The sequence below is a fragment of the Triticum urartu genome, chromosome 5 (genome assembly GCF_003073215.2).
Source record: "Triticum urartu cultivar G1812 chromosome 5, Tu2.1, whole genome shotgun sequence".
In the NCBI taxonomy this organism is placed as follows: Eukaryota; Viridiplantae; Streptophyta; class Magnoliopsida; order Poales; family Poaceae; genus Triticum; species Triticum urartu.
Window position 1 is genome coordinate 430890602 of NC_053026.1, and position 23784 is coordinate 430914385.

At 41.2% G+C, this 23784-nt stretch overlaps 1 protein-coding gene across 3 annotated transcripts; it reads right to left on the minus strand.

The window, feature by feature from the left end:
- Positions 1-11097: 11097 nt before the first annotated feature.
- Positions 11098-14319, minus strand: LOC125509544. Of its 3 annotated transcripts, none has more exons than XM_048674532.1 (3): positions 14011-14319; positions 13651-13905; positions 11098-11324 (listed from the first exon to the last, which is right to left on the minus strand). In XM_048674532.1, the coding sequence occupies exons 2-3, from the start codon at positions 13894-13896 to the stop codon at positions 11247-11249; spliced, it is 324 nt and encodes a 107-aa protein (XP_048530489.1). In that variant the 5' UTR covers positions 13897-13905; positions 14011-14319; the 3' UTR covers positions 11098-11246. The 3 variants fall into 3 exon arrangements, with proteins under 3 accessions (XP_048530489.1, XP_048530488.1, XP_048530487.1); XM_048674531.1 differs by having other exon boundaries at positions 13651-13914; XM_048674530.1 differs by having other exon boundaries at positions 13651-14318.
- Positions 14320-23784: the final 9465 nt, after the last annotated feature.

Consider the following 23784-nt stretch of genomic DNA (forward strand, 5'->3'; position numbering starts at 1 on the left):
TGAAAACAATTGGACACTTCCTGAACCAACTCCTAAGCCAACTCCAAAGAAAAGGGGTATTCTATTTCTCAGTCCTGAAGATATGCAAGAGGCAAAGAAATCTATGAAAGAAAAAGGTATTAAAGTTGAAGATGTTAAGAATTTACCACCTATTGAAGAAATACATGGTCTTGATAACCCGACACAGGTAGTAAAGGTAAATTCTCTCTATAGATTTCATAAATGCGAGATTCCATTTACTAAGTTTGCTAGCCAATGCTTGGATGAGTTTGATGACTTTATGGTTAAACAAGAAAATTTCAATGCTTATGTTGGTAGACAATTAAAACACAATGCTGATATGCTTGAACAGTTGAGTGATTATATGTATAGAGTTAAAGGTGAACTTAAACTTATTAGTAAACATGCTTCTATGGTTACCACTCAAGTAGAACTAGTACTTAAAGCTCAGAATGATTTTCTCAATGAATTAAATAATAAGAAGAATGATAATGTTGTTAGAGTTATGACTAGAGGTCGTAAAATGACTTAGGAACCTTTGTATCCTGAGGGCCATCCTAAGAGAATTGAGCAAGATTCTCAGAGAACTAATGTAGATGCACCTTGTCCCTCTAAAAGGAAGAAAAAGAAAAATGATAGGACTTTACATGCTTCTAGTGAACCTGTTGTTGACACACCTGAGAATCCCGATGATATTTCTATTTCTGATGCTGAAACACAATCTGGTAATGAACATGAACCTAGTGATAGTGTTAATGATGATGTTCATGTTGATGCTCAACCTAGCAATGATAATGATGTAGAGATTGAACCTGATGTTGATCTTGATAACCCACAATCAAAGAATCAATGTTATGATAAGAGAGACTTCGTTGCTAGGAAGCACGGTAAAGAAAGAGAACCATGGGTTCAGAAACCCATGCCTTTTCCTCCTAAACCATCCAAGGAAAAGGATGATGAGGATTTTGAGCACTTTGCTTAAATGATTAGACCTATCTTTTTGCGTATGCGTTTGGCTGATATGCTTAAAATGAATCCTTATGCCAAGTAGATGAAAGAAATTGTTACTAATAAAAGAAAGATACCGGAAGCTGGAATTTCCACCATGCTTGCTAATTACACTTTTAAGGGTGGAATGCCAAAGAAACTTGGAGATCCAGGAGTACCAACTATACCGTGCTCCATTAAAAGAAACTATGCTAAAACTGCTTTATGTGATCTTGGAGCCGGTGTTAGTGTTATGCCTCTCTCTTTATATCGTAGACTTGATTTGAATAAGTTGACGCCTACTGAAAGATCTTTACAAATGGCTGATAAATCAACTGCTATACTTATCGGTATTTGTGAGGATGTGCCTGTTGTGGTTGCAAATGTTACTATTTTAACGGACTTTGTTATTCTTGATATTCCCGAGGACGATAATATGTCTATTATTATTGGAAGACCCTTTTTGAATACTGCAGGGGCTGTTATTGATTGCAATAAAGGCAATGTCACTTTTCATGTTGAATGGTAATGAGCATACGGTACACTTTCCGAGGAAACAACGTCAAGTCCACAGTATCAATTCTATTGGAAAATTTTCAACAATTACTATTGGAGGTTTTGAATTTCCTCTTCCTACTATCAAGAAGAAATATGGTATTCTTATTGTTGGGGATGTGCATATCCCCGTTGAGGTAACTTAGTGTTATTCGAAAATTCTCCGGTTTCATGTTATTCGAAATGAGTTTGTTAACAAGACCTGATCAACCTTGTTAGTGGATTCCTTTTGATGAGCATGAGATGAATGAATTTAGAAAACACAACTCTCTGTACCCTCTTTTTACTTTCTATTATTTATATTAAATAAAGCAAAAATAGTTTTTTCTGTCTGTTTTCTGAATTATCCGTGCAATAAAAAATACCCTAAAAAGTTGTCCAAATGCCCTGAAATTTAAATATGATTTTTTCTAGAATATTTGAGAATATGTGGCACTGAGAACACAGCAAGGGGAGCAGCCACATGCCCACGAGGGTGGAGGGCGCGCCCACCCCCCTAGGCGCGCCCCCTACCTCGTGGACCCCATGTGGCTCCCCTCCACTTATTCCAGCCACCACACACTCCTTCTTCCTCCCAAAAAATCACTAGCCAACTCAAACCCGAGTTCTTGCTCATCTTGCTGCCATTTTCGATCTCCTTGCTCAAAGCTCCTCTCACAAAACTGCTTTGGGGGATTGTCCTTTGGTATGTGACTCCTCCAATGGTCCAATTAGTTTTTGTTTAGTGCTTTATTCATTGAAATTTTTTGCTGCTTAGGTGACCTTGTTCTTGAGCTTGCGTGTCAAATTTATGTGGTCAAAAGTAGTTTTAATGCATGATATGGCCTCTAGGCACATGTAGGAGTAGTTGCTATTAATTTTGTTGAGTTTGGCTCACTTTTATTTTAAGTTACTAAAAATTTCAGAAAATTTTAGAAAAAGATGAAGAGATTTTTGAGGGGCTCATCGAGCCGAAGCTCGAAGGATAAGCAAAGTGAATAGAACAAGAATCCCAAGTATAATCTCCCTCGTACTACGGAGGTTCGGCCATGTGAATGGCCTTGTGATGAGTTCTTGAAAGAGGTCGAGATTCATGAAGATTTTTATCATTTGGCTGAGAATGCAGGCCTCACCGCCTTCCTCCACAACCAGCGTGAACAGTACCTCTTACTCACCAATATCTTCGCGCAAAATTTTCATTTCCATGCTAGGAGATCACCACCTTCGGTGGAATTTTATTTATATGATGTGCCTAAGGAGATGTCACTTTATGATTTTTGCCGGGTTTGTTTGATACCCTTTGAGGGCAGCATAGAGGAACCACATCGTAATGATGCGGAGGGATTTATTGATATGATTGTTGTAGGGGAAACGAGGAAAGTTTCCGATGCGAGAATCACTAGCATACATTTTCTTGTTCTACGTTACTTCGCAATATTTGCTAGTAGATGCTTAATTGGTCGCGGGAACTATGGGAACCTTAGTGCTCCTGATATTGATATTTTGCGCCATGCCTTGTTTCATGATACTACTTTCAGCTTAGGCGCTATTGTTGCTAAATGGTTAAATCTGAACCGTACAAAGGGCCCCGTCCTCGGAGGCATCTTTGCCTCGTGCCTTGTTGAACACTTTAACATACCTATCAGGCATTATGAGAAAGAGGAAAAGTTGTTGCCTCCTATTTCTCTAGGTTATAAAGTATGGTAGCGCATGAGTTTATTGTTAAGGATAGAAATAAGACACTCAAATATAAATTGATATTTAACAAAAAATTATTGTGAGTTTATTACCTTGCATGCGCCCTCTTTGTTTAACATATTTTCAGGCATATACCTTGTTCTGCTGGAGGATATTCTTGCCTACCGGAACCAGATGTCAGCTGCAGAGCCGGAGCCACCATCTGACACTCCCCGTCAGTCCATTTACCAGTGGAATCCGGAGGAGATCGCCAGCCAGTGGCAATCTGAGGACCCTTCTCAATACGACCCCAACTATAACTTTGATCCATGGGCATAGACCAACTTAGTCCAAAAGCCTAAGCTTGGGGGAGTACGTATTTCTCACCGACATTACATTCATGTTCACACACTCATGCCAGTTGTCGGTGCTCATACTTTTTCATTGTATCATCCATGGTAGTTTATTTTCCTTTTAAGCTTTCTTCTTGCGTGTTTGAAAAACCTTAAGAAAAACCAAAAAAAATAGTTGTAGCTTTTAATTAGTTTACTTTTCATGCATGTAGTAGTAGAAATTAAAAAGAAAACCCAAAAACATTTCTCGTTCTTCTTTTGCTTGTTTGGAGCTTTCCCGTGTAAATAGTTTTATTTCTTTTCTTTCCTTTGGGGGTCGAGAGGAGAAGACCTTAATGAAAATGTTGAGTGGCTCTCATATGCATTATTGTTGATCTAACAAAGAGCCCATATTACCTTGTCTTCTCTCTTGAATTGAATGCTTGCAGATTCCAGCTTAGTCCAATGCACGTGCACTATTATTATTTTTCCACACTATTCGGTCGTGCAAGTGAAAGGAAATAATCATGATTATATGATGGATTGATTAAGATGAGAAAAGCTGGTATGAACTCGACCTCTCTTGTTTTTGTAAATATGATTAGTTCATCGTTCCTGATTCAGCCTATTATGAAAGAAACATGTTTGCAATAACAATTAGAGATTGTAGTTGCTTATGCCATGCTTAATTAGCTAGGAGTTTATAATGGTTTACCTTGCGTGCCAACATGCTATTAAAATGGTTAGGATGTGGTATGATAGGGTGGTATCCTCCTTTGAACAATTCGAGTGGCTTGACTTGGCACATGTTCACGCATGTAGTTGAAACAAAATCAACATAGCCTCTACGATATTTATGTTCATGGTGCATTATATCCTACTCATGCTTGCATTCGGTGTTGATTAATTTTAATGCATGTTCATGACTGTTGTCGCTCTCTAGCTGGTCGCTTCCCAGTCTTTTTCTAGCCTTCACTTGTACTAAGCGGGAATGCTGCTTGTGCATCCAATTCCATAAACCCCAAAAGTTATTCCATATGAGTCCACCATACCTTCCTATATACGGTATCTACCTTCGTTCCAAGTAAATTTGTATGTGCCAAACTCTAAACATTCAAATAAACATTATGTTTTATATGCTTGAATAGCTCATGTATCAACTAGGGTTGTCTGTATCCTCCATGCTAGGCGGGTTATTCTCAAGAGGAGTGGACTCCGCTCCTCATTCATGAGAAAATGGCTGGTCACCAGGATGCCCAGACCCATGCTCAAATCAAATCAAAATAATTGCAAACAAAACTCCCCAGGATTGTTGTTAGTTGGAGGCACCCGTTGTTTCGGGCAAGCCATGGATTGATGCTTGTTGGTGGTGGGGGAGTATAAACTTTACCATTCTGCTTGGGAACCGCCTATAATGTGTGTAGCATGGAAGATATCGAGATCTCTAGGTTGTTATGTTGACAATGAAAGTATACCGCTCAAAATATTATTCATCTCTATTTCAAAATCGAGCTCTGGCACCTCTACAAATCCCTGCTTCCCTCTACAAAGGGTCTATCCATTTACTTTTATGCTGAGTCATCACCCTCTTATTTAAAAGCACCAGTTGGAGAGCACCGCTGTCATTTGCATCCATTACTGTTAGTTTACATTGAGTATGACTTGACTGGATCTCTTTTACCATGAATTACAATGTCTAGTCAGTCCTTGGTCTTTAAAGGTGCCCTGCATTTATGTTTTGCGGTCTCAGAAAGGGCTAGCGAGATACCATCTTGTTATATCATATTATGATTGTTTTGAGAAAGTGTTGTCATACGAGATTTATTATCATTGCTCTCTAGTTGATTATGCCATTGATATGAGTAAATATGAGACCTAATTGTTATTGTGAATATGGTTAGTTCATAATCTTTGCTGAAAACTTGAATGCTGGCTTTACATATTTACAACAAAAAGAGCAAACAGAGTTTGTAAAAGTTTTTGTTTATCACTTTCAGTTTATCAACTGAATTGCTTGAGGACAAGCAAAGGTTTAAGCTTGGGGGAGTTGACACGTCTCTGTCGTATCTACTTTTCCAAACACTTTTGCCCTTGTTTTGGACTCTAACTTGCATGATTTGAATGGAACTAACCCGGACTTACGCTATTTTCAGCAGAATTGCCATGCTGTTATTTTTGTGCAGAAATAAAAGTTCTTGGAATGTCCTGAAAATCAACGGAGATTATTTTTGGAATATATAAAAAATACTGGAAGAAGAATCCACATCAGGGGCCCACACCCTGTCCACGAGGGTGGGGGCGCGCCTACCCCCTGGGCGCGCCCCTGCCTCGTGGGCCCTCTGACGCTCCACCGACCTCAACTCCAACTCCATATATTCGTGTTCGGGGAGAAAAAATCAGAGAGAAGGATTCATCACGTTTTACGATACGGAGCCGCCGCCAAGCCCTAAACTCTCTCGGGAGGGCTGATCTGGAGTCCGTTCGGGGCTCCGGAGAGGGGAATATGTCGCCATCGTCATCATCAACCTTCCTCCATCACCAATTTCATGATGCTCACCGCCGTGTGTGAGTAATTCCATCGTAGGCTTGCTGGACGGTGATGGGTTGGATGAGATTTATCATGTAAAGGAGTTAGTTTTGTTAGGGTTTGATCCCTAGTATCCACTATGTTCTGAGATTGATGTTGCTATGACTTTGCTTATGCTTAATGCTTGTCACTAGGGCCCGAGTGCCATGATTTCATATCTGAACCTATTATGTTTTCATGAATATATGTGAGTTCTTGATCCTATCTTGCAAGTCTATAGTCACCTATTAGGTGTTATGATCCGTTAACCCCGAAGTGACAATAATCGGGACTTACCGGTGATGACCGTAGTTTGAGGAGTTCATGTATTCACTATGTGTTAATGCTTTCCGGTTACTCTATTAAAAGGAGGCCTTAATATCCCTTAGTTTCCAATAGGACCCCGCTGCCACGGGAGGGTAGGACAAAAGATGTCATGCAAGTTCTTTTCCATAAGCACGTATGACTATATTCGGAATACATGCCTACATTACATTGATGAACTGGAGCTAGTTCTGTGTCACCCTATGTTATAACTGTTGCATGATCGATCGCATCCGACATAATTCTCCATCACCGATCCAATGCCTACGAGCTTTTCATATATTGTTCTTCGCTTATTTACTTTTCCGTTGCTACTTGTTACAATCACTATAAAACCACAAAAATATTACTTTTGCTACCGTTACCATATTATCATATTACTTTGCTACTAAATACCTTTGCTGCAGATATTAAGTTTCCAGGTGTGGTTGAATTGACAACTCAGCTGCTAATACTTGAGAATATTCTTTGGCTCCCCTTGTGTCGAATCAATAAATTTTGGTTGAATACCCTATACTTGTGGGTTATCAACCCGGAGGTCTACAAAGAACTACTCACGCATCATCAGAGAGGCACCAATGGAGGTGTGAACCGTATCCGAGATGGTGTCTAGATTGGATCTAGCGGTTCTGGACTCTGCGGCGGCTGGATGAATATTTCGTCGACTCCCTTAGGGTTTCTGGAATATTGGGGTATTTATAGAGAAAAGAGGCGGTCCGGGGGCACCCGAGGTGGGCACTGAAGGAAATATGCCCTAGAGGCAATAATAAAGTTGTTATTTATATTTCCTTATATCATTATAAATGTTTATTATTCATGCTAGAATTGTATTAACCGGAACTTAGTACATGTGTGAATACATAGACAAACAGAGTGTCACTAGTATGCCTCTACTTGACTAGCTCGTTGATCAAAGATGGTTAAGTTTCCTAGCCACAGACAAAGAGTTGTCATTTCATAATCGGGATCACATCATTATATAATGATGTGATTGACTTGACCCATCCATTAGCTTAGCACGATGATCGTTTAGTTTACTGCTATTGCTTTCACCATAACTTATACATGTTCCTATAACTATGAGATTATGCAACTCCCGAATACCGGAGGAACACTTAGTGTGCTATCAAACGTCACAACGTAACTGGGTGACTATAAAGATGCTCTACAGGTATCTCCGATGGTGATTGTTAAGTTGGCATAGATCAAGATTAGGATTTGTCACTCCGTGTATCCGAGAGGTATCTTTGGGCCCTCTCGGTAATGCACATCACTATAAGCCTTGCAAGCAATTTAACTAATGAGTTAGTTACAGGATGTAGCATTACGTAACGAGTAAAGAGACTTGCTGGTAACGAGATTGAACTAGGTATGATGATACCCACGATCGAATCTCGAGCAAGTAACATACCGATGACAAAGGTGTTGGAAATATGCCCTAGAGGCAATAATAAAAGGATTATTATTATATTTCCTTGTTCATGATAATTGTCTTTTATCCATGCTATAATTGTGTTATCCGGAAATCGTAATACATGTGTGAATACATAGACACCAATATGTCCCTAGTAAGCCTCTAGTTGACTAGCTCGTTGATTAACTGATAGTCATGGTTTCCTGACTATGGGCATTGGATGTCGTTGATAACGAGATCACATCATTGGGAGAATGATGTGATGGACAAGACACAATCCTAAGCATAGCACAAGATCGTGTAGTTCGTTTTGCTAGAGCTTTTTCCAATGTCAAGTATCTTTTCCTTAGACCATGAGATCGTGTAACTCCCGGACACCGTAGGGGTGCTTTGGGTGTACCAAACGTCACAACGTAACTGGGTGACTATAAAGGTATACTACGGGTATCTCCGAAAGTGTCTGTTGGGTTGACACGGATCGAGACTGGGATTTGTCACTCCGTATGACGGAGAGGTATCTCTGGGCCCACTCGGTAATGCATCATCATAATGAGCTCAAAGTGACCAAGTGTCTGGTCACGGGATCATGCATTACGGTACGAGTAAAGTGACTTGCCGGTAACGAGATTGAACGAGGTATTGGGATACCGACGATCGAATCTCGGGCAAGTAACGTACCGATTGACAAAGGGAATTGTATACGGGGTTGCGTGAATCCTCGACATCGTGGTTCATCCGATGAGATCATCGAGGAGCATGTGGGAGCCAACATGGGTATCCAGATCCCGCTGTTGGTTATTGACCGGAGAGCCATCTCGGTTATGTCTACATGTCTCCCGAACCCGTAGGGTCTACACACTTAAGGTTCAGTGACGCTAGGGTTGTAGAGATATGTATATGCAGTAACCCGAAAGTTGTTCGGAGTCCCGGATGAGATCCCAGACATCACGAGGAGTTCCGGAATGGTTCGGAGGTAAAGAATTATATATAGGAAGTGCTATTTCGGCCATCGGGACAAGTTTCGGGGTCACCGGTATTGTACCGGGACCACCGGAAGGGTCCCGGGGGTCCACCGGGTGGGGCCACCTATCCCGGAGGGCCCCATGGGCTGAAGTGGGAGGGGAACCAGCCCCTAGTGGGCTGGTGCACCCCCCCTTGGGCCTTCCCCCTGCGCCTAGGGTTGGGAACCCTAGGGTGGGGGGTGCCCCACTTGCCTTGGGGGGCACTCCACCCCCCTTGGCCGCCGCCCCCTTGGGAGATTGGATCTCTAGGGCCGGCGCCCCCCCCCCCCTGGGGACCCTATATATAGAGGGGGGAGGGAGGGCAGCCACACCCATGCCTTTGGTGCCTCCCTCTCCCTCTCCAACACCTCCTCCTCCTCCATAAAGCTTGGCGAAGCCCTGCCGGAGTACTGCTGCATCCACCACCACGCCGTCGTGTTGCTGGATCTTCATCAACCTCTCCTTCCCCCTTGCTGGATCAAGAAGGAGGAGACGTCACGCTGACCGTACGTGTGTTGAACGCGGAGGTGCCGTCCGTTCGGCGCTAGGATCTCCGGTGATTTGGATCACGTCGAGTACGACTCCCTCATCCCCGTTCTTTGAACGCTTCCGCTCGCGATCTACAAAGGTATGTAGATGCATCCGATCACTCGTTGCTAGATGAACTCATAGATGGATCTTGGTGAAACCGTAGGAAAATTTTTGTTTTCTGCGACGTTCCCCAACAAAAGGTAACAACGTATGTTGTTATGCTGTTTGACCGATAAAGATCTTCGTAGAATATGTAGGAACCAATATGAGCATCCAGGTTCCGCTATTGGTTATTGACCGGAGATGAGTCTCGGTCATATCTACATAGTTCTTGAACCCATAGGGTCCGCACGCTTAACGTTCGGTGACAATCGATATTATGAGTTTATGTGTTTTGATGTACCTAAGGTTGTTCGGAGTCCCAAATGTGATCACGGGCATGACGAGGAGTCTTGAAATGGTCGAGACGTAAAGATCGATATATTGGATGACTATGTTTGGACATCGGAATGGTTCCGGCTGAGTTCGGGCATTTACCGAAGTACCGGGAGGTTACCGAAACCCCTAGGGAAGTATATGGGCCTTATTGGGCCATAGTGGGAGAGAGGAGAAGGGAGCCTAGGAGGGGCGCCCCCCAAGCCCAATCCGAATTGGGTGGGGGCCGGCCCCCCTTTCCTTCCTCCTTCCTCCCCCTTCCTTCCTCTCCTACTCCAATTAGGGAAGGGGGGATCCTACTCCCGGTGGGAGTAGGACTCCTTCAGGGCGCGCCATAGAGGGCCGGCCCTCCCCCCTCCTCCACTCCTTTATATGCGGGGGAGGGGGCACCCCATAGACACACAAGTTCACAATTGTCTTAGCCGTGTGCGGTGCCCCCCTCCACCATAATCCACCTCGTTCATTCCGTTGCAGTGCTTAGGCGAAGCCCTATTCCGATAGCTTCATCATCACCGTCATCACGCCGTCATGCTGACGAAACTCTCCCTCAACACTCAGTAGGATCACCATGATCGTGGGACGTCATCGAGCTGAACGTGTGCAGGTCGCGGAAGTGTCGTACCTTCGGTGCTAGGATCGGTCGGATCGTAAAGACGTTCGACTACATCAACCGCGTTGTCATACACTACAAGAAATATGGCCAATTATGACTCCCCATTTTGGTCGTTGATTCGTCATTGCTTTCATTTATTGACATTTTTTTGACCAAATTCGGAAGATCAACAGTTGGCCATCAAGAGTAAACAAACATGACCTTTTCTGGAATTTTGGTCAGGAGCCCTTGACCAAAATTTTGGTCGCTAAACCTTTGACCAAAATTATGGTCATTACTAACGAGCCTAGACCACGTAGGATCTGACATGCCCGAGCCAACATGGCACATGCGATGACGTGGATGCCATGTAGGATCGGTCCAAATCAGCTGTTTTAATGGGCTGAGCCCAATAATTCAGCCCACTTCTAAATTTACTTTTTGGCCACAAGCATGGGCCAAGCCCAACATATCAGTTCTTGGGCTGAGGCGTGCAACCCATTTATTTAATCAATTATTAATTGGGCCAGCCCATTTATCTACCAAACAAAAAAACTTTGTTGGGCCTTGAAACGGTACAGCCCACTCACACAATTTATTATTTTCAATACAACCCTTATTGAAGGGTGACCAACAACAGCCAACAGTATCTCAAAAAGAAAAATACATTGCACAATTTTCCAGTCAACCAACAAATGAGAATATAATGATAATAATAATGTAATTCTCCAGGATTCATTAAGTTAGACCCAGTAGTATCATTACACCACATGTTCATAAGATGGCACCAACCAAAACAACACAACCAGTGAGGGAGAAATGTGTTGGAGGGACATTCTTTAGTGAGAAAAGGTCAGCAACAACAGCTAACATCACTCTTTTGTTCTCCACCTTTTGGTACCTCTTGTTCCATAGAACTTTTCATGTTATCCTGACATTTAAAGAAAGATGTACACATGAGCAGAGTACTATGTCCATCAATATATTGCAGTTGGTTCTGAATGACTAGGAAACTTTATAAGCAAACTATTCAAGAATCAATGTCCTAGTAGCAGAATTTAAGAAGCTAACATCATGGTACATACACTTTGGTATTTGAAAAAACTTAGCACTTTTGTGGAACAAACACGTTCAACGCCATACACCCCAGGGTTGAGCTGTTTGTGTTCAACGCGAGAGTGGATGGTGCTGAACTGCGCTACCTTCGTCATTGTCATTTTTGCCTGCCTCAAGCCATCCACCACATGTGATTTTACCAGTAGCACAAGGTGAACTAGCAGAGTAGGCATCAGTGGTTGCCATCTTGGAGCAGAAGCTTGCAAATAAGTTAAACATGTACGTGCATGAATAAAGAAAAGAGAAAAAAATAGAGTAAAGGATGAACGCTGCTACTGGGTATGGAAGAATCTTTCTAGGCCAAGCACTGCAGCTCGTTATATAACAAGCCAACACTCACTTTTGTAATTCACCCATGGGTCAAAGAAAGGAGGCCACGGTTCAACACCATATATGTTGGCATTGAGCTCTAACAACTCAACGCCAGCTGTTGAGCCTATCATGTGTGTTTGCTCCATAAAAATAATAAATGATGATGCATCACTAATATGTCATGTTTACAACTCCTCAATTAAATGACCATCTCTCCTTTAGAGGTGAAAAGTGCCAGAACTGGCCCTTGTTTGTTTTCAGGGGCTAAATATGGCAAGTAATTTTGATTGGGGGTAGTATGCGTACATACAATATTTTTGGTGTTCCTGTTGGTATGCAACTTTTTTTTGGTTGTTGTTAAATTCAGGACTATGTGTTATTTCTGCTCAGATGTGATTCATTTTCAAGAATCACCGCAAGAGTTTGTTGGTAGATACACTAGTTTAAACATGTATGTGTGTGATCACTTGCAAGACTGCAACCAAGGTACACATCCAAGAATCTGTAACATTAGTAAATAGGGATATCCCCTTCCTCTCCTTGATAAGCCTAAATCACAAGTGTTATGCTGCTAATCTTATGTAGCTTCGTTTCTGAATTTATATTGTTTGTGTGATTGTTTGAGACTGCAAAAAGCTTAAGCTTATATCTACTGGTGAGTTTGAAGATGTAACTAGTTTTCCATTTCATGCAGGTGTGTCTTACAATTTCGAAAAGACTGATAATGGTATTTTCCGGTTAAAGCTCACTGCAAATGCAAAAAAAATAATAGCTGATTTGAGAAGGCCTCTTGAGATTTTGATGAAAGGCAACACTATAAACCACCCTGACCTGACAATAAGTGCAGTTCAGCTACTTTTGGCCCATGATGGTGTACTAATACAACTTGTCATTTTGAAAGAAAGATTGGAAAATCTATACTGCACTCGACGCACACCCGCGTCCCGGGCGGCAGCTGCCGCGCGAGGCTAGCTACAGTGCGGTGCTCTATTTGCTCAATACAAATTGCTACATGGGATGGACAACACATGCTTTTGTAAATATCTCTAGAGTAGAATGTTGACAAAATAATAATCCAGTCTACATGCTACTAATTAAGTAGTAGTTATTTGAATAGTTTGTAGCAGGCAAGTAGAACAAATCAAGCTTGGCAATTACAATTTTTTTGGCAGGTTACTATTAGCTATATGAAATAAGCATGGCATCAAGTTCACTAAACAAGTAAGCATGCAAAACAAAACCAAGTTTGCACATCCAAAGTGTGTCACGTACTAGAGATGCCTCTGACCGAGAAGTGCAAATCAGAATCACGTATGAAAAGACACTTCCATCAGCACGTTTGCTATTCAAAAAAACATCACGTTTGTTGTACTGACACACAATCAGTTTCCAATTATATCTCAAAACCAATCAACACAAGCTAGCCACGCTACACATCCCAGCTAATTGCAACTTGGCGTTGTAAGCAATAATCGGCAAGCCTTTGCTCTGCCTCAGGCCTCGGTCGACAGAACAGTAAACGTTTTAGTAGCTTTTGACCAACCAAGACGTACTACACAGAACAAAACAAGGAAGGAGATACTGTAGAAAGCAAAGCTGCCTTGCGGTTTTAAACAAATTGCCATCGCCTCAAGACAAGAACGCGTGGACATGACTACTACTGCATACACGATAAACCCAGTCAAAAGGAAGCAGGCAAATATACTCGAACGACAGTAGATAACTCGAGCAACAGAGACCGCAAGACCTCTGCATCTGCGTACGGCGCTAGATCCATCTTAACTCGCGGGAACAAGCACATATCTAAAATCGATGAAGCCGGGATATACCTCGGGTGCCGAGCGGAGCGTCACCATGGGGGTGCTGCTGGAGTCGATCGAGCCCGACAGCGAACAGAGACGGCGGGAGGACACGTTGACGGAGACGGAGCTCTGTCCGCGAAGCAGACGATGCAGGGGAGGCCATGGCGAGGAGGCAAATGGCGGCGGCGCTTGGACTTGGGCGAGGCTTCGGCTTGGCGGCGCAGGAACGGCGAGGAGGGACTTGGCATCAGGGCGGCGCGCTACAAGGTCCATGGCGGCGGAGTGCACTGTTTGAGACAGAGAGAGAAATCGAGATGTGTGAGAGAGAAAAAGGAGGAAGAAAGAGAGGACGGGAAGAAGAGAACAGAGAAGAAGGGTGGCACTCATCTGCTGGCTCCGGCAAGCTGTGGCTGGTGGTCGCCGGCGCCGGCGTGCAAAACCACAGGAGGAGCTCCTCTCGTGGGGCTCGGGTGCGGGGAATCGTGGGAGGAGGCTGCGAGGACGGGCGCGCTCGGGCGCTCGCTCGATCTCCTAGGGCGTAGAGGTGGCTGGGAGATGCGGGGAGGGGAGGGAGGGACGAGGTCGGCGGCGGTGTGTGAGGAGGACGGCGAGGTCGGCGGTGTGTGGGAGAGGACTGGACCGGGAGGGGGCGGGTACGGGGAGGAGGTGGTGGTGGCGGGGGGGAGATTGGGAGCAGGGAGGAGGGGTGCGATGGGGATCTAGGGTTTGGGCTGTGGGGATGGGGGGCTATCTCTTTTTCTATTTTTTCTGTGGATAGATGGATGGATGTGGGATGGAGATATGGATGGATGGATGGGCGCTATGTCATCGATCCGTGGAAGAGTTTTTATTGGTTCAAAAAATTAGTGATTTAAAATAGTTTTCAAATACTATAAATAGAGGGATTTTGTGAAGTAGCTATCAAAACTATTTTGCAAAAGGGCATCACACAAATTTTCACTCAAGTTAGACCACATTTTATGGATGAGCACCAATTTATATGCATTTCTGATCTTTTTATCTAATTTTAATCATTTTTTGAGTGCCCAAAAAGAGTTTTTTGTGAAGAACCTATCATATATTTGTTGCAAAATTGGACAAAATAATTTTTATAAAGTATTAGGCCATATTTAATCTAAAATTGACCAAATGGTTGGGTGTCAAGAGTTTGGATGCACCTCTCGTGGAAAAGACAAATTTCCGCCGATTCCGTTGGAAGTGAGTCAAATTTAAACTGCAGTTGTCTCATAGTTTGTTCTTTATTTTTTCCAAAAATCATTTCTAGTTACATAAATATCTGTTTAATCATAGAAACATCAAAAGTTTTTCAAGATTCAACCACTAGCTATGAACGGTCATGCCCGTCGTTTTGACCACATTTTGAAACGGGCATGAAAAATTCAAAAAAAATAAAAAAATTGGAAAACCTTCGCATTTGTGTCATTACGTGTGACCAAGTTATCAGGAAAAATAATAAACTTGTAGTACGGTAATTATTTTAAAAAAGTGTTCTCAGAAATGAGCTATCATGTGTGGAGATTCATGGCTTTCAAGCCAAATGATTAATCTTATGGTCACATTCATGGCATAGTTTGTTCAAATGATATCATATCATGCACAAGGGTGCATATTGGAATGGCAAACAATGTTGCCTAAGGAAGTTTTCATTTTCTTTGGATAAAAATTCATTTTCCATTTTTTCGAGTGTCCAAAATGAGTTTTTTTTGTGAAGGACCTACTATATATTTTTTGCAAAATTCGACCAAATCAATTTTATAAAATGCCAGGCCATATTTAATGCACAATAGACAAGATTGTTGGGTGTCAAAAGTTTTGATCCACCTCTGATGAAAAAGACAAATTTCCGTCGGTTCAATAGGAAGCAGGTCAAATTTGAAATGCAGCTGCCTCATAGTTTGCTCTTTTATTTTTCCAAAAATTATTTCTAGGTACATAAGTATCTATTTAAGTATAAATACATGGTTTGGTGGCGATACGTTGAGGTTTGGACGGTGGCCCAGGGCCCCAACTCCAAAGCACGTAAACTCGCATGCCCGCCGCATGGTCACTGCGTGACCGTGGCGTTGCCATGCGTTCTGGGCGGCCTAGGCATGTCTAGTGGTTTTGGCACTCCCTAGGTAGTTGCTATAAAGAAAATGACAACAGATGAATCTCACGAGGAGACCGAACTATGCTCAAATATGAATTAGCAGCCAAGTGTTTGATTAGCGGTACGGAAAATGCACATGGCCAATGGGCATGAGTTTTGGCTGAGGATTATCATATACTAGGGAGACTGGCTTGGCAAATTTTCAGCTCAAAAGGAGGAGCCTAGATGGTACTTGCTTTGCAAAGTACCACATTAGACAGAAATATGAATGTTGAAGATAGGCTCAAAATAATAAATGGATTGAGCTGAAATTTGATGGAGGATGGTTATTTGAGCATAGGAAAGCACTGTAGAAAATTGATACCATTTGAACATGTCAAAGTGGTACTTCCTTCACAATGCTCTTCTCTAGACAGAAACTTGGGAAAATTAGTGAGAGAAATTGGATAAATGAAATGAGCTCAAATTTGGTGTAGCTAAGTTACATAGGTATGGTCATGCCCTGGTAAATTTTCAGATCATTTGGGTAAGCCTAGCTAGTACTTACTTCACAAAGCTTCTCTCTAGATAGAAACTTTGAAAATTTTATGAGGAAGATTTATTGGGAAAATGGAGCTGAATTTTGTCATGAGGCAACGATTTGGTTAGGAAAGAGTGCCCAAAAATTTTAAGGGCAATCAAGAATATATAAATAGCACTTCCTACACAAAGTGTTGTTTTGAACAAAATAAAAAAATGAATATTTTTGAATTATTTTTGAACTAGGCAAGGAAGGTTTTTTTACATATTTGATGAATATATGACCCAAATAATTTATGAGATTTTTTTGGGAATTTTTGGAATGACAAAAATATAGGTTGCTTCACAATCTAGGGCAAAAATTGACACATGGACATGACACATAGGCAAAACTGATGAGGGAAAATGGTTATATTAAATGAGCTAAAATTTTGTGGAGGGAAAATGGTTTTATAAATTTCATGCCATTTGGATATATACAAATAGTACTTCCTTCACAATGTTCTCCACTGAACAGAAAATTGGTAAACATATTGAGGGAAAATGGTTATATTAAATGAGCTAAAATTTTGTGGAGGGAGGTTCTATGGGTAGGGTCATGTCCTGGTAATTTTCAGCAATTATAAAACAATATAAAATATAGTTACTTCACAAACTGAAAATATTACTAGAAGAAAAGATTGGATGGCGAGCTCCCATGGATCGTTGTGGAGAGCTATGATATGGGCATAAAGAAAATTTGTTTTTTAAGAAACTACCAAATATTTGTTGCAAAATATCACCACTCCATTTTTCAAAAATATTTTCAAATGCCTGCTTTAACATTTTCTAAATATATGATTTACTTTATTCATAGACATTGTATATTTTTTGTATACATTTTTCGCATACATGAGAAACATTTTCAAATGCTTGCTTTAACATTTTTAAATACATGATTGACTTTACTCACAGACATTGTATATTTTCTGTATACATTTTTTCAAATGCTTGCTTTAACATTTTCTAAATACATGATTGACTTTATTAACAGACATTGTATATTTTTCGTATACATTTTTCCTATACATGAGAAACATTTTCTTTATATACAATTAGCATTTTCAAGTGCTTCGTTAACACTTTTTCAACACATAGTCAACATTTTTATATACAAAATTTAAACATTTTTTAAATACAAAATTAATATTTTTGATACATGGTTAACAATTTTTTATTTACACATATTAACATTTTCATATGCTTTATTCACATTTTTAAATACTTGTTTACCTTTTTTTCAAATGCTTGATTAACATTTTAAACACATTATCAACTTTTTCCACACACATTGTATATTTTTTATACATGATATACATTTTTCTTTATACACATGTAACATTTTCAAATGCTTGGTTACATTTTTTTTCAAATGTTTTATGTGAAGTTCTTTGTAATATATATTTTTAGAATATATTTGGAAGTATAAACAAAAGTAAAAAAATGAACCAACGAAAATCAGACAAAAACCGAGCCGCGGCCCTGGAGTTGGCCCACTCGGCGCACGTAAAATGTTAAAAGAAAAAAAGGTACCCTCGTCCCACCGAGGCCCAAGCCCACTCAGCACTGCTCTTAAATACTTGTCGGCCGCAGTTGTATCAGTAGCATAGTTTGGGCATGGTGGTTTGGCTCTGTACAGGAGAGTGAAGGGTCGCGAGTTCGATTCTCACGATGCCCCCCTTTTTGCTGATTTATTCGCCCATTTGAGGGTGTGGCCCGCTTGTTAACACAGTCTACAAGACAGGTTTGTGGTACAAGTCCCACATGTCATTGGTACCATGTTAGTTGGTCCCGCATGTAAATGGTAGACCCCACAAGTCAGTTTAGTCAATACTTGAGCAGTCAAACCAACCATGCAATTGACACATAAGTTAAAATGACACGACACATAGGCAAAATTGATGATGTGGACGTCTAGTCATATAATTTTATTCATGTTACAACATTATGACCTTTTAGATTTGTCGTAATCAGCTAGAAATAAGGCTGTTGATCACTGTTGTTTGCTTCATGACCTTTTCGTGTAAGATAATTATGACTTTGTTGACTAAAATGGTCGTTATTGTTTAGTTTTTGGACCCTCCTAAATAGGCTACGACCAATTGGTTCGAAATGGTCATAGATTTATGACCATATCTTTCACGGTCACTAGAGAAGGTCATAATTTAGCATATTTCTTGTAGTGATAACGCTTCCGCTTACGGTCTATGAGAGTACGTGGACAACACTCTTCCCCTCTCGTTGTTATGCATCACCATGATAGATCTTGCGTGTGCGTAGAATTTTTTGAAATTACTGTGTTCCCCAACAGTGGCATCCAAGCCAGGTTTATGCGTATATGTTATATGCACGAGTATAACACAAAGGAGTTGTGGGCGTGGGTATATACATATTGCTTGTTGTCACTAGTTTATTCTTGATTCGGCGTTATTGTTGAATGAAGCGGCTCAGACCGAAATTACGCGTACGCTTACGTGAGACTGGTTCTACCGACGTGCTTCGCACACAGGTGGCTCGTGTGTGTCAGTTTCTCCAACTTTAGTTGAATCGGATTCAATGAACAGGGTTCTTTCTGAAGATCAAAAAGCAATCACTATACCGCGTTGTGGTTTTTGATGCGTAGGTAAGAACGTTTCTTGCTCAGCCCGTAGCAGCCACGTAAAACTTGCAACAACAAAGTAGAGGATGTCTAACTTCTTTTTGCAGGGCATGTTATGATGTGATATGGTCAAGGCATGATGCTAAATTTTATTGTATGAGATGATCATGTTTTGTAACAGAGTTATCGGCAACTGGCAGGAGCCATATGGTTGTTGCTTTATTGTATGAAATGAAAGCGCCATGTAATTGCTTTACTTTATCACTAAGCATTAGCGATAGTCGTAGAAGCAATAGTTGGCGAGACGACAACGATGCTTCGATGGAGATCAAGGTGTCAAGCCGGTGACGATGATGATCATGACGGTGCTTTGGAGATGGAGATCAAAGGCACAAGATGATGATGGCCATATCATATCACTTATATTGATTGCATGTGATGTTTATCCTTTATGCATCTTATTTTGCTTAGTTCGGCGGTAGCATTATAAGATGGTCTCTCACTAAATTTCAAGGTATAAGCTTTCTCCCTAAGTATGCACCGTTGCTACAGTTCATCGTGCCGAGACACCATGTGATGATCGGGTGTGATAAGCTCTACATTCACATACAACGGGTGTAAGCCAGTTTTGCACACGCAGAATACTCAGGTTAAACTTGACGAGCCTAGCATATGCAGATATGGCCTCGGAACACTGAGACCAAAAGGTCGAGCGTGAATCATATAGTAGATATGATCAACATAGTGATGTTCACCATTGAAAACTACTCCATCTCACGTGATGATCGGCATGGTTTAGTTGATATGGATCACATGATCACTTAGATGATTAGAGGGATGTCTATCTAAGTGGGAGTTCTTAAGTAATTTGATTAATTGAACTTTAATTTATCATGAACTTAGTACTTGATAGTATTTTGCATGTCTATGTTGTTGTAGATAGATGGCCCGTGTTGTTGTTCCGTTGAATTTTAATGCGTTCCTAGATAAAGCTAAGTTGAAAGATGATGGTAACAACTACACGGACTGGGTCCGTAACTTGAGGACTATACTCGTTGTTGCATAGAAGAATTACGTCCTGGAAGCACCGCTAGGTGACAAACCCGCTGCAGGAGCAACGCCAGATGTTATGAACACCTGGCAGAGCAAAGCTGATGACTACTCGATAGTTCAGTGTGCCATGCTTTTCGGCTTAGAACTGGGACTTCAACGACGTTTTGAACGTCATGGAGCATACGAGATGTTCTAGGAGTTGAAGTTAATATTTCAAGCAAATGCCCGAATTGAGAGATATGAAGTCTCCTATAAATTCTACAGCTGCAAAATGGAGGAGAATAGTTTTGTCAGTGAACATATACTCAGAATGTCTGGGTACCACAACCACTTGACTCGGCTGGGAGTTAATCTTCCTAATGATAGTGTCATTGAAAGAGTTCTTCAATCACTGCCACCAAGCTACAAGTGATGAACTATAATATGCAAAGGATGGATGAGACGATTCCCGAGCTCTTCGCAATGCTAAAGGCTGCGGAGGTAGAAATCAAGAAGGAGCATCAAGTGTTGATGGTCAACAAGACCACCCGTTTCAAGAAAAAAGGTAAAGGGGAGAAGGGAAACTTCAAGAAAATGGCAAACAAGTTGCTGCTCAAGTGAAGAAGCCCAACTCTGGACCTAAGTTTGAGACTGAGTGCTTCTACTGCAAAGGGACTGGTCACTGGAAGCGGAACTGCCCCAAGTATTTGGCGGAGAAGAAGGATGGCAAAGTGAAAGGTATATTTGATATACACGTTATTGATGTGTACCTGACTAATGCTCACAGTAGCGCCTGGGTATTTGATACTGGTTCTGTTGCTAATATTTGCAACTCGAAACAGGGGCTACGGATTAAGCGAATATTGGCTAAGGACGAGGTGCCGATGCGTGTGGGAAATGGTTCCAAAGTCGATGTGATCGCCGTCGACACGCTACCTCTACATCTACCTTCGGGATTAGTTTTAGACCTAAATAATTGTTATTTGGTGCCAGCGTTGAGCATGAACATTATATCTGGATCTTGTTTGATGTGAGACGGTTATTCATTTAAATCAAAGAATAATGGTTGTTCTATTTATATGAATAATATCTTTTATGGTCATACACCCTTGATGAGTGGTCTGTTTTTACTAAATCTTGATAGTAGTGATACACATATTCATAGTATTGAAGCCAAAAGATATAAGTTTAATAATGATAGTGCAACTTATTTGTGGCACCGCCGTTTAGGTCATATTGGTGTAAAGCGCATGAAGAAACTCCATGTTGATGGACTTTTGGAATCACTTGATTATGCACCACTTGATGCTTGTGAACCATGCCTCATGGGCAAGATGACTAAGACTCCGTTCTCCGAAACTATGGAGCGAGCAATAGACTTGTTCGAAATAATACATACTGATGTATGTGGTCCGATGAGTGTTGATGCTCGCGGCGGGTATTGTTATTTTCTGAACTTCACGGATGATTTGAGCAGATATGGGTATATCTACTTGATGAAACATAAGTCTGAAACATTTGAAAAGTTCAAAGAATTTCAGAGTGAAGTGGAAAATCATCGTAACAAGAAAATTAAGTTTCTACGATCTGATCGTGGAGGTGAATATTTGAGTTATGAGTTTGGTCTTCATTTGAAACAATGCGGAATAGTTTCGCAACTCACGCCACCTGGAAGACCACAGCGTAATGGTGTGCCTAAATGTTGTAACCGCACTTTATTAGATATGGTGCAATCTATGATGTCTCTCACTGATTTACTGCTATCGTTTTGGGGTTATGCTTTAGAGATAGCTGCATTCATGTTAAATAGGGCACCATCAAAATCCATTGAGACGACACCTTATGAACTGTGGTTTGGCAAGAAACCCAAGTTGTCATTTCTTAAAGTTTGGGGGTTGCGACGCTTATGTGAAAAAGCTTCAACCTGATAAGCTCGAACACAAACCGCAGAAATATGTCTTCATAGGATACCCAAAGGAGACTGTTGGGTTCACTTCTATCACAGATCCGAAGGCAAGATATTCGTTGCTAAAAATGGATCCTTTCTAGAGAAGGAGTTTCTCTTGAAAGAAGTGAGTGGGAGGAAAGTAGAACTTGATGAGGTAATTGTACCTGCTCCCTTATTGGAAAGTAGTTCATCACTGAAATCAGTTCCAATGATTCATACACCAGTAAGTGAGGAATCTAATGATGATGATCATGAAACTTCTGATCAAGTTACTACCGAACCTCATAAGTCAACCAGAGTAAGATCCCCACCAGAGTGGTACGGTAATCCTGTTCTGGAGGTCATGTTACTTGACCATGACGAACCTACAAACTATGAGGAAGCGATGATGAGCCCAGATTCCGCAAAATGGCTTGAGTCCTTGAAATCTGAGATTGGATCCATGTATGAGAACAAAGTCTGGACTTTGGTTGACTTGCTCGATGATCGGCAAGCCATAGAGAATAAATGGATCTTCAAAAAGAAGACTGACGCTGACGATAATGTTACTGTCTACAAAGCTTGACTTGTGGCAAAAGGTTTTCGACAAGTTCAAGGAGTTGACTACGATGAGACCTTCTCACTCGTAGCGATGCTTAAGTCCGTCTGAATTATGTTAGCAATTGCCGCATTTTATGATTATGAAATTTGGAAAATGGATGTCAAAACTGCATTCCTTAACGGATATCTTAAAGAAGAGTTGTATATGATGCAACCAGAAGGTTTTATCGATCCAAAAGGTGCTAACAAAGTGTGCAAGCTCCAGCGATCCATTTATGTACTGGTGCAAGCCTCTTTGAGTTGGAATATATGCTTTGATAGTGTGATCAAAGCATATGGTTTTATACAGACTTTTGGAGAAGCCTGTATTTACAAGAAATTGAGTGGGAGCTCTGTAGCATTTCACATATTATATGTGGATGACATATTGCTGATCAAAAATGATATTGAATTTCTGAATAGCATAAAAGGATACTTGAATAAGAATTTTTCAATGAAAGACCTCGGTGAAGCTGCTTATATATTGGGCATCAAGATCTATAGAGATAGATCAAGATGCTTAATTGGACTTTCACAAAGCACATACCTTCATAAAGTTTTGAAGAAGTTTAACATGGATCAAGCAAAGAAAGGGTTATTACCTGTGTTACAAGGTGTGAAGTTGAGTCGGACTCAATTCCCGACCACTGCAGAAGATAGAGAGAAAATGAAAGTCATTCCCTATGCTTCAACCATAGGTTCTATCATGTATGCAATGCTGTGTACCAGACCTGATGTGTGCCTTGCTATTAGTTTAGCAAGGAGGTACCAAAGTAATCCAGGAGTGGATCACTGGACAGTGGTCAAGAACATCCTGAATACTTGAAAAGGACTAAGGATATGTTTCTCGTTTATGGAGGTGTCAAAGAGCTCGTTGTAAACGGTTACGTCGATGCAAGCTTTGACACTGATCCGGATGACTCTAAGTCACAAACCGGATACATATTTTTATTAAATGGTGGAGCTGTCAGTTGGTGTAGTTCTAAGCAGAGCGTCGTGGCGGGATCTACATGCGAAGCGGAGTACATAGCTGCTTCGGAAGCAGCAAATGAAGGACTCTGGATGAAGGAGTTCATATCCGATCTAGGTGTAATACCTAGTGCATCGGGTCCAATGAAAATCTTTTGTGACAATACTGGTGCAATTGCCTTGGCAAAGCAATCCAAATTTCACAAGAGAACCAAGCACATCAAGAGACGCTTCAATTCCATCCGTGATCAAGTCAAGGAGGGAGACATAGAGATTTGCAAGATACATACGGATCTGAATGTTGCAGACCCATTGACTAAGCCTCTCTCACGAGCAAAACAAGATCAGCACCAAGACTCCATGGGT